Source organism: Coloeus monedula (genome assembly GCF_965178545.1).
Source record: "Coloeus monedula genome assembly, chromosome: 5".
NCBI classification, from domain to species: Eukaryota; Metazoa; Chordata; class Aves; order Passeriformes; family Corvidae; genus Coloeus; species Coloeus monedula.
Window position 1 is genome coordinate 64,504,761 of NC_138785.1, and position 15,612 is coordinate 64,520,372.

Consider the following 15,612-nt stretch of genomic DNA (forward strand, 5'->3'; position numbering starts at 1 on the left):
CATATGTTCATCATGCTTCAACTGAATACATAATCTTAATGCTCAGCAAGAACCATACAGTGCAAGGAATGTTTGTAGCTGCTTTGAAAGTGTAACTTGCAGGTAACTTGTACTAAAGAGTTTCCATGAGGAACGTGTGTAGCCTGCCTATAGGAATGTAAGTTCAGAGCAGGCAGCTTTGGGTAATGTGCAATGACACAGACAGGCCAAGAGTTTTGCCATCTGTTCAGAGATGAATCCACATAATTTAATACCACCATTTTCACTGACTGCAATGAGAACAGAACTGAGCCCTCAATTTGCTCAGAACTACTTAGTAACTTAACAATTTTCATATATTTAAATTCTCAATTACCTGCAATATTGGCTTGAGCCAGTGACAAAAATAGCAGGGAATTGTGCTCTGCTGAGTGAACAACATGGGCCAGTCCCTCCAAGCTGCACTTCCACCCCATCTTTCAGATGGCACTCACAGAACAGAGTCTGGCATCCTAAAGACACTGCTTGCACATGCTCCCAGCACTCCTCACCCTTCAAAATCCTTACAGAACTGAAAGCCAGATCTTGGCATCTCCTTTTTCCTTTTTGACCCCACACTTCCATGCTAGACAGAATTGCCCACGGTTTAAATGACTTGAGGTCAATGCCATTTCCACTGGGAACAAAAGCCAGGAGACCGAGTAACTCTACAGCTTAGAGCTAAAGTAAACTAGGTTTAACTTAAGCTAAGCCTGACTTCAGCAGAAATTCCCCTGAAGTTAAAAATATGCAAACTTCAGTCCATGTAGAATGTCTCATAACCTGCTTATCTGAAAAATATTGAAAGTGCTACTAGGACTGTGTGTGCCTTTAAGAAGCTACTACCAAGCATTGCCCCACTGCCTTCAGCACATAAATAGGTTCTCACAGCACTGCACTGTAAATCCCCCTGCTATCCGTCTAGAAATTTATCCCTGGTACTACAAGGGTGACTTTTCTAACTCTTTCTCATTCCCTAAATTTCAAAGCTTTCAGATGTATTTATATTAAAGAATGTCATCTGTGTATGGGGGCTATTTTGCCATCCACAATAAGAATCATACGAATGAAGTAAATCCAGGTTAACGAATCTCTGGTTTTACTCCATCAGTGTTAACTTGATTCACTCCTGAAAACCTGCTGCAGCATTTCAGATTGGCAATAAAGAAGAGCAACATATCACATCACAACTGTCATTTTGCAAGCAGCTATGCTTCAGTTTACTCTTTTTATGGTGTCATTTGTGCAGATTTCAGAGTGATTTTTGCAACTTTAGAAGATGGTCACTACTATCTGTGATTACACCTTTAAAGTTCCAGACCACAAAGTATCAGTATTGAGCTCAAATTTCAGGTTTAAAATTGCCTGCCTTAGTGCAGGTGTTTAAGCACAGAGGGTATTTAATTATCAACAGATAAACTTACGTTTGGCATATCAAACTGAAAAGAAGTACCATTTCCCTTGGAAGGTTTGTACTGCACAAGTGTTGCTAATGCAATGCATAGCCTCAATAACTCAACTGATTTAGCACAACTGATACAATTCCCAGGCTAACATTCCCTAAGGGAATGCAATGACTTCTTTGCTAAAATAAACTGCCAGGACAAATTCTCAGATAACCTCAATGCATCACGGAATAAAGTCTATTTCCCCAAATTTAACAGTACAAGCAAATATGTAATTTTACTTCACTTTGCATAGTCAGTAATATCAGCCAGGTATAGAATGGCACAGAGAGACCTCTTTTATAATTAGACACAACTATAACAGAAAAATTAGGGGAGAAAAGTGTAGTGATCCTTTTGCTGATGATCACACCAGGAGAACTCCAATGGATTTTGCATAATTATCTCTGAATTAAAATGGGACAAACTCAAACATTTTCATATAAGTCTAAGTGCTGACAGTAGCTTTTGTCACCCCTTTTCAATTTTTTTTTTGTTCTTCTAATCAAAGCACAGAAGACAAGACATAGCAGACTCTTCATCACTTGGAAGTAGTTAAAACAGACCACACCGTGTTTCTAAATGAGAGGTGCCATCTGAATCTGAGGCTAGGCAGCTGATGCAGGAATTAACTAACACTATTTATTGATATGTATATGCAGCTACCCTGATCAGATATCATAAATTATATTCAAACCCCGGACCTGAGTCTCAATCATGGAGTCCCTTGGGTGAATGCCAAGGAAGCTTTCATCACTGCCCCTTTCTCCTGTCCCTTCAATTTCAGGGTCTCACTGATTTCTTGGTCTCACTGATGAATAATTGGTTCCAGCAGAACCCAGATATTTTATAAGCTTAGGGAAGCAAATATTGTATGGTTTTGGCTTAGTTGTAATAAAGGTCTCACCATTTTTTCTCTTCTTGCTTATATTGATGTGAGGTAGTTCAATGCAGCAAATAAATTCCTAACCATATGGTTACTTCTTTGCACAGTTTGAAAGCTTAGTTTGACAGATTGTTGTCTCAGTGTTTAATAAAATACCAATACACACACAGCACAGAAGAAGCGACATTAATTTCTGAGAGATCTCTTATGGTTCAAGTGGTAGATTGTAAAAAACCTCCTCAATGTCCTACATTTGCTTCAAGACTGCACCAGTCTTTGTGCCCAGGAATCCAGATGTGAAGATAGTATTACTGTAAAGATCAACTTGAAGACTAATTTTCAGCAGAGATTACCTCAAACCTGAATAGCAAAGCATGTCCTTAGTAACACATAACATTAGCAACAATTTAATTTCTCTTCAAGTGACTATGCACCAGCTTTCCATAACCACCAAGTCACACTCTTAGTGTGTAATTTAAAGTTGAGTCAAAAGAGTCCTCAACACTCTGAGACAAAGCATTATGAGCTACTTCTTTCCCTTTTGAATGAAAAGTCTCCTCTGAAGAGAAGGAAGAGCCTTCTGGGCTAATTAACATGAGGAATGTTTTACCAGGGGAGCCAAGGACCTCCTGCAATCCTTGCCCTGAGCACAGGGACCATCACAGTGCTGCTACTTGTCCCACAGCACACCAATAGACAAACCCATGCTTCACTCAAAACAGGACCAGAAAGCTCTGCAACAAAGTGCATACAACCACCTTTTCTCATTTCTTGTAACTTGAGGGCTTGAACTAGGTAAAAGAGTAATAAACCTGATGTGACTACTGTGAATTGCATCATTCAAAGCACAATTTGAAGACAGTAAGGGGTGTTACTGGAAAGTCTTCAGAGCAGTATGATCACCAGGCCTTGAAAACATGCAAAGCTAGCAAAACTAGAGTAAATCATACCAAAAGGAATACCCTTAACTAGTTAAGGTGGAGTTTTAAATTAGCTGTCATCACTCAGGAAAAATGTATTACATTATTGCAGACAGCTCAGCAAAAAACTCTGCTCGTTTTCTGGCTATAGCTGCAATAAATGATGAAGTGGTAGAATATATAAAAGATGATATGTACAATAATTGCAACTCTATCACAATGACATTGCTTGTCTAGCTTCTCATGCTGTTTCTAGAAGTGTGATTGATATAATTTTTTACTGCAGTTGATGAGCAACAACTGCTTGTGGATTGACACGAGAGATTGAGCAGCCTAAAGCTCAGAGCGTGAGCTGAGTCCTAGAATGAAGACTCAAGATTTCTGATGTCTGATTCATCACTAAAGTCTAAATACATCCTATCTCACTGCATTACTCAATGAAGTAATTTGTAAAGGCAAGACAGATAGTACAGAAAATAGTTTAATATATTAGATAAATGTATAACTATCTGATTCTTTTACTGAGAATTAAAAGCTATCAGTAAATTTTCTCCTGTAAAAATAAAAAATAGTAACAATAAAAAAAAAATCTATCTTGTTATCAAAATGCATAGTGATGACTGCCATCTTTTATTGCTGGGAGTAAAGAGTTTGTGGAAGTGACAAAAGGTTAGATTGCTGCAATGATTCAATCATATCAAAGCATATTTTCCATTTTAAGTGTATAATACAATATAGTTGCTATAATAGTTCCTCATTACCATTAAGTGTTATCTAATGAGGTAGATCCTGCTAACCTCATACTCCAATCTCTAAATCAGTTCCTAACTGTATCTTACCCTGAATAGAAATAATGAAAAACAGCCTACAAAACACTGAGCTGGTGGGTATGCCAAGGCATGGTGCAGCTGCCTGACCCACAAACAAAGCCCACAGAAGACTGGTATAAAGCATTCTTAGTTCAAAGCTTTTCACACGGAACAAATTTGTTGAAGAGTTGCGTCATCACCAGACAACCACCTGTCCAAGCAAAGGGAAACAGAGTAAAGCACAAAACCACCAACAGTCAATAAGCCCTTCCATCAGGCAGCTTCTCAACCTGAAATGAAGGATTAAGGACCTTATAAAAGACATATGACTTGACTACTGTTGCTTTTCACATGGAGGGAAGGTACTATTTGTATGGGATGGGAAGGTGAAAAGTACTTAGGCAGTGTAGGGATGGGTGAAAGGGTAAAACTTTGATTAGACAATAAATTATTTTTTTTCCTATATTTTGTCTCCATTTTCTGAGTAATTTCTATTCATGTGGACATTCCCATTTGTTCATTAAAGGCCACTGAGATTCCTTCAGGTAAACTTCATAGTACAGCCAACAGAAACAGAATTCATTTTAAAGCCAGGAAGTGTGTAAGTGACCACATAATGACAGAATAATTCAGGTTGGGAAGGACCTCAGGAAGTCATCTAATCCAACCTCCTGCTCAAAGCAGGGTTGATGCTCAATTCAGATCATTCTGCTCAGGAATTTCTTCAGCTGAATACTGAAAACCTCTGAGAATATTTCTCCAGTGGTTAGTTATTCTTAGTGATTTTTTTTTTTTTCCTTTTTATCCAGTCAGAACCTCCCTTCTTTAAATTTATGACAGGTGTCTCCTGCCCTCCCACCATGTGTCCCAGGAAGGTGCTTGTCTCCACATCCTCTAGGGCCTCCTCATAGGTATGGCAACACTACTATTAAATCCCACTAAAGCTGTCACTTTCCTACGCTGAACAAGTTCAGCTCCCTGAGCATCTACTCAGGATACATGCTCCAGCCTGTCAACTATCATGGCAGTCCTCCACCAAAATCCCCTTGCTAGTTCTAGCACTTTGTGGAAGATTTCCTTAGAGATCTGCTGGCTCTGTTCTGCTCCCATTACCTATCATTTCATATCTGCTTCATTATCTATCATTTTAAACTCAACATTAAGGAGCATGTGCTTTCACTGGGAATACTTTTTTTCTAAGTATATAAATAAAAAGGGTGGAAAACCACTGAACTCCTTTAGTGGCTATTTAATTCATCCTGTTTATACTTCTCCATTCATCCCCCAAATGATTGTTTTTACCGAGATATTAAGCCATTATGTGAATGAATTGTACATTTTCTTAGGTGCCAGAAATGTACAGGAAACTGATAAAGAAGCAAAAGTATAAAAAGGAACTCCAGATTTTTTTTAATTTAATAAGGTTTTTGAATGAGATACAGCATTTTTTTTTTGTTAAATAGCCCAATCAGTCACTGCATTGGTTTGTGAAAGCAAAATCACAATTTCTGTAAGTAAATGCATTTCCCTGACTTGGCTGAGATAAGGTTTTAATTCCTGCTCCCAGAACTACATTACATTTTATCTAATAACTCTCTGACCTAACAGCACAGAACAGGCTTAGAAGATTTTCCTATCAAGTTATTCCACCCATTAGGCAAACCCAATAAGGGGTTGTTCTTGCTTATTCCCACAAGTTAATACAACCCTCCTGCTCTTGGCCAGCACTTCAACCCACATTGCACAGCATGCATTTAATCCAAAAGGCTGTGTACAATCTAGGGCTCAGATGTTTGTCCGTCTTTCTCTCAGGAATTCCATGAAGAAGATGCAAAGCACTGCACCATCAAGTGCTATCAATGAATGCACACACTGATAACTGCCACTGCATCCACATAGTGACATATTACAAGCACAATATTGGCCTCCATAAACTGAATTCTAAAGAGTATTTTCAAATTAGAGTGATGCTATTCAGAAAATAACCTTTGTGTTTGGAATAGAACACTGTGCTCAGTTACCAGCTTTAAGAGGAATAACATAAAATCTCCATTCACATTTCTAGCAAAGCCAGAGTTTTGCATATGCAACAGAAGGACCTGAAGAATTACTCAGTAATAGTTACATACAGTAATGGTTAAGTTAGTAAACAGCTGTCATATCATCTACTGGCTGTGAAGGGACAGGCAACATTGTCAAGGCAGAGGTATTTAGCAAAATATCTATTATTTATGTCATACAACAGTGTTGAGAAGAAAAAAGTGTGACAGCCAGAAGTTAAAGACAGAATTCTGTGGAGAAAAACTCTTACTAATTCTCTTAGTCACAGTGACCTGACTCACCACTGAGTCACTTCAACAGCATGCCAGGGCAAATGAACTGTTTTCATCAGGATTTACACCACTGTAAATGCAGTGTAATGTTTTGTATCAATCATTCTCCTCACCTTCTCCTTACTGGATTCATTTATGATCCTACTGGATGCCAAGAAACAGTCACATGAAATGTTCACTACATGCACCTGCAGCATTACTTATAGCTTTAGCAATCTCACATGCACAGTTATTTCATGTTTTCTTGGTTCTGGCTCATCCTGCTTTGCTTTGCAGAGCCTTGAGAATTCCCACCCACATTTGAGTCATTTTAACTGCTTCCCACATGCTCTTTATTCTTCCAGGTATAAGGTGCAGATCAAATGCACCAACAGGAGCATTTATCTCAGAATGACAACAACTTACTATACTACTGGACTCTCAGAAGAAGAAGCTTCTAATGGTTGTGGGAGAAAATAAAACAGAAGTAATTAAAAAACTGCAAATTGAGCAAAAAGAAATAATAGAAGGAAAAATTGCACTATTACAACTGTAATCTCATTCTGTGGCATCTGCAAACAAGTTCTGGCTCAGAAGCAAATTCAGCCCGGCCACAATCAGGTAAAATCTGGAAAAGGACAACAGTGCATATTTTTCTAAAGAATCTGGTAAATGGTCTTGTAAACCAAAATGGTCTGTCATACCTAAAACCACTGATTTTGCACTCAGTTGTTTTTGTTATGGAGTGAGTGATCTGCTTGTCTTTTTCTTCTCAGCTTTGCAATTTTTCTTGCCACCCACTGAGACTGGAAGAGGCTTCTGTTTTCCATTTGCTCAACAAATCTCCTTTATTTCTTTTCCACTTTCCTCTCCCATTCCTTAAAGCCCACCTAGCAGCCAAGACAAGCTGCAGCTGGCTCTCTCTTATGCCAACTCTTAATCGGGGAGAGGGAGTGAAGAAGGAGAAAGATGATTTGCAGACATACTCCCTTTAATTTTCAACGTTGCAGCTGTGCATTTAGCCCACCCATTTCAGACGGGAAGAATGAAGCTCAACCAACATGGAACAGCCCTGGAGAAACAGTGTGATTTATCAAATGAAGCCAGCACAGCTCTTTTTCATTCTGAACATGGTGATCTGGGCTGTAAACATTTAAGAACAGAAGCTGTCTCTCATTCTGTGTCCGAATAAGGATTGCTCTTCTGGATCACTAGATTTAGCTGGGACTAGAAATGCTGCTGTCACATGCAGAACTGACGTTAATAATCCTTCCTAAAAGTAGGAAGTTTCTACTTTCAGACTTAATCCACATATTTCCAGTTCAATGTACCATTCAGAATTCCTTACTTTGGGGGGAAAAAAAGAAATCTGAAAAAGCACAAAAAATGCTGAAGGTTAGTAGGATGAAAAAATTGTAAAGCTACAAGAAATGAGTCACAGGCTGCTCTCCTGCTATCAGCAGACATGCTGAATTGTTTTCACATGGGCCAGAGCCTCCTGGAGATACTTTATCAACAAAGGCAATTGTCACTGAGCACACTTACTGCTGCTCCACTGCCATGGTTACAGGAGAGAGCTGGAGGCAGGTGCTTGTACTGCTGACTGGGCCAGGGGAGGTCCGGGGCTGTGCAGAGCTGTGCGATGCAGCGTTCCCCCGACGTGGGTCAGAGGACCACCAGGAATGAAAGAGTACTCAAAGTAATTGGATGAGGGACTGAAGACATCCATGAAGTGCAATGTTTCACACTGTCAGAACACTCAAATGCTGGCAAATAGCACTGGATATTAATGCATCACCACAGCAACACATGGCTTTACAGAGGCAGTGTAACCGGCAGACTGTGTGCTGCTGAGGTCTGAGGCTCAGGAGGTATCAGGGTGACTACTGGAATCACTCCTTTGATCCTTTAATCAGTTCAGATAATTTAAGATAGTTAACTGGTACTACATTTTTGCATAATAAGGAAAAGCAGTGGACACCACAAGTGTCTGCCAGACTCAAAAATTAAACTATGCACTAAAACTTACACATACAAACCTACACAAGCACAAATGCACAGCAGCACTACTGAGGATTCTCCCATACATGTGGGAGGAATTCTCAACAGAAAGGCAAGTAAGCAGCTGAGAAAAGAAATACAAAAACTCAAAAACTCCCAGAAAACCTGCAATAGTCATTCTTTCTTCTCTATCAACCACTTTCCCTCAAATCCTGAACTTTTCTCTGTTATTCAGAAATAGTTTGCAGAACCCCTTACTTTGGTAAAAATTTAACAGTCTTCAGCTATCATCAAATGGTACTAAGTGCTCTTCAATAAACCTAACAAATTATTTACAGGAACAAAGCTATGCAAAGAGTTTGGTTTAATGTATAGTTTTCTCCTGACATTAACAATTTGTGAGATTTTAGCCGTTCAGATAATAAATACAGATAGGTGTAGCCCCGTATTTCCGAAGAGAAGAGGTGACTAAAAAAGGGAAAGGCTGAAAGTGGGAGAAAGATGAGGTGAATTAATCTAAACCAATATAACTGGGCTACAGAAAAGGCTAAAAGCTATGGGAAAAAAGCATTTGCATTTCTATTTATTTGCTTGCTGACAGTATTTTTAATGATGCCTGCTTTAAAGCAGAAAGTCTAGGTCAACTGTCAACACTTACCCAGCCAAATTCAGATACAATGCACTGATGACTAACCCGCCTTTGCAAGCCAGCAGCCCCAGATAAATGCAAGTGGCATCAAACCAGAGACCATTCCCAAGCTGAAAAATGCCTTGCATCTCAGCAAACATCATTTACTGAAAGGGCTAGTTAACATTTCCTACCTTAGATGGTCTCCTTTTGCAAAAGCTAATGCTGATTTATTTAGATGTGTCTTTCCAACAGTTTTCTTTCTTCTCTGTTGAAGGGAGAAAACTGGCGCAGAGAGCAGTTTCTAACGAAGATAGCACTGACATTTGGATCCTTTTGCTGCTCTGACAGCCTTCCCGAAGCTGCCCATGCCACAGGGAAGCCTTCGCTCGTACAGACAGAGCCGCCTTTATTGTGTGTTTCACTATTAATGCCTACATAATAAGGTGCTCAAGCACCTTTCACACATCAGTAGGTCCTGTTGTTAATGAAAGAGCAGGGTAACAGACATTGCAGAATGAACCATTCTTCCACACTGCAGGCAGAAATTTGTACTCCCTGCTGCAGAGAATTAGTATCGTCTCTGCTATCCCTGAGACTTTTGCAAAGGGAAAGGCAATCGATTTACAAAGTAGATGTGGCTGCAAACAAAATCACCTCAGCCCTAGGGCAAAGTAAAAAACAAACTACGAAAAATAGGATTCATGCTTTAATTAATAAGTCACTGAGGTATAAGTGACATTTAATTGACATATAAATTACTGACACTTCTAGTCTCATTTCTGCCCAGTGCCTACTGCATTTGTTTCCTTATTTCAAAATAATATATGGTTGTAATTAATAGATTTTAAAAACATATATTGATTATTTTTTTCTAGACATCTACACACACATGTAAACTAGTAAAATGTTAACCCTTTCTTCCCCCACATAAACTGAGTGCTGTGCCGCTGTCTTAGGATGTCAGATACCAAACATAAAGATGGTTCCAACTGCTGTAAGGGATTTTCAACAGCACTTGTAAGACACCTTTACACCACAGTCACGTAGCTGTGAATCATGGGACAGCTGTAGATAAAAGTCAAGTACTGAAAACACCCCTGAGGGGTATTTTGGCCACCGATGGGATGAAGTTGCCTATCCAAGCAGTCGTGACCCCCTCACAGCCTGTATTGTGTTTACCATTAAAACATCCCCAAAAGGTTATCTTTGGATATGGAGGCTTCCTCTAACAACGCTGGAAACCACCAGCTGAAACAGAGGTGAAGAGAACCACCCTCCAAGTAGGATCTCGGTATGGGCTGTCAATGTTAAAGAGCTCAGAGAAAAAAAATTGCACCAGTGTGAGATATACCAGGAAAGGACTTTCTTTAGAAAGAGTGGAAGTGGTTACAATCACTGCACAAGACAGTGGTGAGGAGATATGTAGAGTACAGTGTTTATCCATACTGAGAGAAGGCAGTTCCAGTTAGGAATCCACAGTGAGGAGGTCCACCAGCATCACCAGAAAAGCCTGGAGCTGACTTTACGAGCAGGAGAGAACTGGGTTCATCCAGTTTTGCAAAAAAAAAGTTGAGAGGAACTAAGACTACTCTCTATAAATTCTCCTTAGAATTCATCAATTAAAGGGGAGAAGATTTTTAAAAAGCTAAAAATCAATCTGTATCCAAAGAAGTTTTAACTACACATGTACCACTTTAAAATAGAGAGGTGCTGGAACTGAGATGAAATTTCTAAGGATCAGATGTAAAGGAAACCCAGACATGCCTCCCAGGAGAGGATGAGGAGGAGTCATTGGCTGTCACACAGCTTTGCCATGCACCTCAACAGCTTTCCAAACCTTTTACACAACCTGCTATGTGGGAAGGACCGGGAGATAGACAACACATCTCTGCCTCCCCCAGGAAAACGCAGCTAGAAGACTGATTAAAAATGAGGAAACAAATGGAAAGTGTTTTCTTGAGTGAAAGGGGTTTGCAACAGGCTCTGAATTGCTGTAAGAAGTATACTATATTTTTTTAAAAAAAGACAATTACACTTTTTTTTTTAGGATATGTTCATTACCACAAGTTGAAATTTTAACTAATAAATTACTGCTTGTAATTGAAAAAAAGGAGAAAAATATTTTTAGTGCTAAGTGTACAGAAATAGACTGCAACACGACAACAGGGAAATGGCTGGTCATAAAAATCAATGGCTTGTTATTTTAAAATGTGTGTTATTGCATGACCATAACTATTGCAGGATTGGCAGCAGAGATACAGCATAAGCACTGAAATAAACCCTTTCTCTCCCTAGAGGTTTTCAGTCACACTTCATTTTAAGTCAAACTACTAAAGTAAACTCCAGCAACCTCTTGCTCTTCACTTAAGGTGGCAGGTTTATCAATATATATGGTCAGGGATAAAACAAAACAACTTCTAGGAGAGGGCTGATTTGCATTTAAGAGTGCTCTGTATGCTTCACAAACAAAGCAAATCTTGCCCATAAATGCACTGGTGGGTAGGGTTGGGTTTTTTTTTTTTTTTAAACAACAGCAAAACTACTGCTTTTAAAAGTAATCAAAGAATTTATCATCTTCATAAATGAACTACTACTCAGCCCCTTTCACAGCTTTTCCAGTACAAGTTCCCTGGGAGAGTGGGTGCAAGCCAAGGTGGACTGGAGGGAAGAAAGAAACAAGAAAGGAATTATAAACAAAGCTATCCTGTGTTTAAGCCCATTTACTACATGGAATGAATCTGGTCCTTAGAAAATGGGCTGAGAGAAGAATTTAAGTATCTAAATCATCATTGTATTTGGCTGACAACCTACAAAAACAGCCATATTTTTATAACTTATCAGTAACTCACACTAGTTGACTCTCCCTTCCTTTCTGCTGAATAAACAGTTAAAATGAACAAGTGTTGGAAAGGGAGACAATATTATAAAATCTGGGCACAGAATAATTGTAGAAGCAGCTGTCCTCCTGACATTAGCACAGAAATCAGAGATGGAAAAAATCCTATTAGGTCATATATTCCCTCCCTTTGTCATTGCAGGACTGTTCCCTAAGGAAGATTTTCCAGTGCCTTGTCCAATCTTGTTACAAGACTTTCTAAGTGATAGTTTCCAGCAGGTCCCTTGGGAGAGTATTCCTCTGCCTAGTAAGTATTGCTGTCAAGATTTCCCCTCACTTTAAGAGCAATTTGCCCTATTATTTCTGTGTTTCTCCAGATAATATTCAAGATGGTAAAAAGAAATACTGTCATTTTGAAAAATGTGCCAGGATTCCAGACAATTCCACAAATAGCATGTCCTACAACAAAAGAGCAGGCATGATTACTTTGTATTTTTTCTGTCCTCCTGACCAGGAGATATACAAACATATAAATGAGCCTGGTGGTGACAAACACACATCGAGTTCAATACCAAGACCAGAGGGAGAGAAAAGATCAGTCCCAGTTCCAAGCCTTTTGAACAAGTCCATCTGCTGCACACAAACAACAAATGCTTTAACCACGTTAGCTACAGACACGGTCTCCACATCCCTTCAAATCTGTCTGCTCAGGCCATGACTTTTTGTTTAGCTTCCTACTGAAGTGAGGCATTACCTCCTCATCCAGCTGCTCTCCACGGTGACACCGAAACTCCGTGACTGTTTGAAGTGATCCCTTACAGAGTTCCAAAGACTTGCGGAAATCCCAGGCAGATCGCCACGGAAGAAGGCTCACAGTGTGAGTCACTGCTTGTAAACAGGTGGTGAGAATGTAAAGAAAGCTCTTGGGATATGTAATGGGAAAACAGAGGGGATGGGAGCAGATATCTTGGGAGGTGTCATGAGGAACAGGACCTACAGTGACAGCAGAATGCACATGTGACATGCACCCATATTCAAGCTTCATTAGCTTTGTTGCACACAAACCAGCACATTGTTTTGTATAGTCCTATAGAAAAAAGTTTACAGATTATAAAATTTCCAGGTTGTTATAACAAGTCTCCAGAGATATTTAATATCATTGTAACCATTCAAATCCATTTCCTGCTCCATCCTAACTTCATCCTATCTTTCCTGTTTCACATTGATACTGACATTCCTGTGTTTTTACAGACTGTGACACTCCTTTCTCCTCATCTATTTTTTTTCAAAGGTTTCAGAATCTTGCATCAGTATTTTTTCCACAGTTAAGTGTCACAGACCAATGAAAGTAGCTTCCAGTGTGAACCAATACCAAAGCAAGATTAGAATCAGTGCTACAGAGCTGCCCAACACTGGGGAATGGAGAGGAGAGGGGCACACACATGAAATCATCATACTCAATCTCTCATAGTAGAATTCCTTTAATATCTTTAAAAAATTAACTTTTCCCAAGTTTGTTACTGGCCCATCTACAATAAAAACAAGGAACTGCCTTCTATTCAGTACACTCTCACCAAGCAGTCAGAAGAATCAACTACAGTCACATGTGCTCCCAGGCCCCACAAATCAAACTTGGTACTGTTACTATGCAGATCTCTAAAACTTTTTTTTTTCTTTTTATTACCCATAGAGACAGGAAGGACCCAGTTCTTAACCACATCACACCACATGCCATTGTTTAACTACACTGCAGGTAAAATATTACCTAATAAGAAGAGCATTTTTGCACATATTTCAAGGCAAGAACGAGGACAGAAAAACACAGTACTGTGCAGCCAAGAGTCGGTACAGAAACTGGAGCTTCTGTTCTTCTCCTATTAATACTGAGGTATTAATCACTCCTTGTAAACTTCTCTAAATGCATTCCAAATTTGCCACAGCTTTAACTCTTCTCTCTGCATTCATCTCTCCCTTAATTACCTTAACTTTACCTTTAATTCCCACCCCCTCCTACTCCCTTTCATTCAGTGTCAAAGGTTAACACCTCCGAAAACATGTAACAGCTTTCACTGGTCACCTTTTTATGGTTTAAAGATGTTTTCTTTTGTTTTGCCTCTCCCAGTTGAGACAATAGTGTGCAAAAAAATGAGAAAGCTTTCTTTATACTCTTTCAAATTCCCTTCTAGAAATCTCTTTTCGAAGAGGTCCGTAAAAACAGTTTTTAATGGAAAAGCCTCTCATGCCTAACATTAACACCATATCATTCCATCCAATACAGATTCTCATCTAGTATGGACACTTGCTTGTCAGTTCCTAACAAGTTATAATTGTCCACCACTTGGACACTTAAGTCTTTGTGTGACTCAAGCACATCTTCCTCTGGTGGAAGTCCTTTGGGACTTCTCCAGGCCTTCTTAGCTGATGCAAAGAGCGAACTGAGTAACTCTTCCTAATGCTTGTACTGCTTGGACTTTGCAAGATACAGGGAAAAGCAGAAAGAAAAAGCAGATAATCAATGACATTGATGGGATAACAGTACACAAGGATAAGGATAAATTCTATTCAGATCCAAGGAATATATTACTTTCTGACACTGGGTCAGTTATATGGAAATTTTTGCATAATGCATAAACATGCACCTACACTAAACAACCTCCTGCTTCTTAGAACAACAAGCACAAAAAATCTCTGCCACACAGCTCATTTCTGGGTGCAAAAACACAGTTCAAATCATTCATTTTACTTTTCAACAGCTTCATCCTATCTTTGGGGAACATAAAAGAGAATCAAAAAGCAGAAATTACAAATTAATTTAGCACAAGTTTTAAAACATGCCTGATAACACATTCATTAATTACCTCTGCTGCTTGAACATTCTCCAGTACCATAACTGTCCATTTAGGGACTCTGCATATTACCAAATCATTAACAGAAGAAACAAAAAACCCAATTACAGAAAAAGTTCCAGGTATTTAATAAAAGTAACATTAAACTGTTGCATTAACACTCATTTGTGAGCATAGGACTAAACCCAGTAGAGCTACTCTTTTTGAACACTTCAAGATGTGCTTCAATGACAGCTTCTCCCTACCTCAAGCACTCGTCCTGTGATGTACTTTTCACAATTGTCACATCTGATACCAAACTTTGCATGGTAGTCCGTTTCGCAGTATGGAACACCATCCCTAGGGAAGAACAACAGATCATACAGATGCTGCTTTATGTAAGCTTACCATTTACTAGATTATGCATCTAAAATTTGTCAATGTTTCAACAGTTCATAGGGTATTTATGGACCTTCCTGCCTCCCAAGTACCTCATATTTATTAACATTGTAAAAAACTGAATAGTTACTGAACTATTTTGGACCACTTTTCTGCTTTGCTGCTAAACCTGTAACAACATTCCGTCTCTGAGACCCTCATACCATCTGTTTAATCGTGTTACCCATTAACTGATTCCACATGTCTCCCCCTCTGTGGAAAAAATAGTTATTTCTATATATTAGTCTTCCCCTCTTATCATCTTATTCATTCAATTTATGTATTATCCAATATATGTGTTACCTAATCCTTTAGCTGAGACTGCAGAGAGTAATTTCTCAAATATCTTGTCTGTAAACCAAGTTTTGATAAACATTTAAATCTGACATTCTTGACTGCACTTGCTTAAAGACAGCCAGGGATCAAACACCTTGGGAATGTGCTCCACAGAAGCCAGCAATGACTACAAGAATTCAGCCTGAGCAGCAGTG

At 39.1% G+C, this 15,612-nt stretch overlaps 1 protein-coding gene across 2 annotated transcripts in view; it reads right to left on the reverse strand.

The window, feature by feature from the left end:
- The window catches only part of ABLIM2 (actin binding LIM protein family member 2), a 131,285-nt gene that overhangs the window by 50,883 nt on the left and 64,790 nt on the right, over nt 1-15,612 (reverse strand). For both annotated transcript variants that reach the window (XM_082281610.1, XM_082281609.1), the window contains exon 6: nt 14,950-15,043. In XM_082281610.1, coding sequence (XP_082137736.1) covers nt 14,950-15,043 — 94 coding nt within the window. The remainder of the gene's footprint in view (nt 1-14,949; nt 15,044-15,612) is intronic.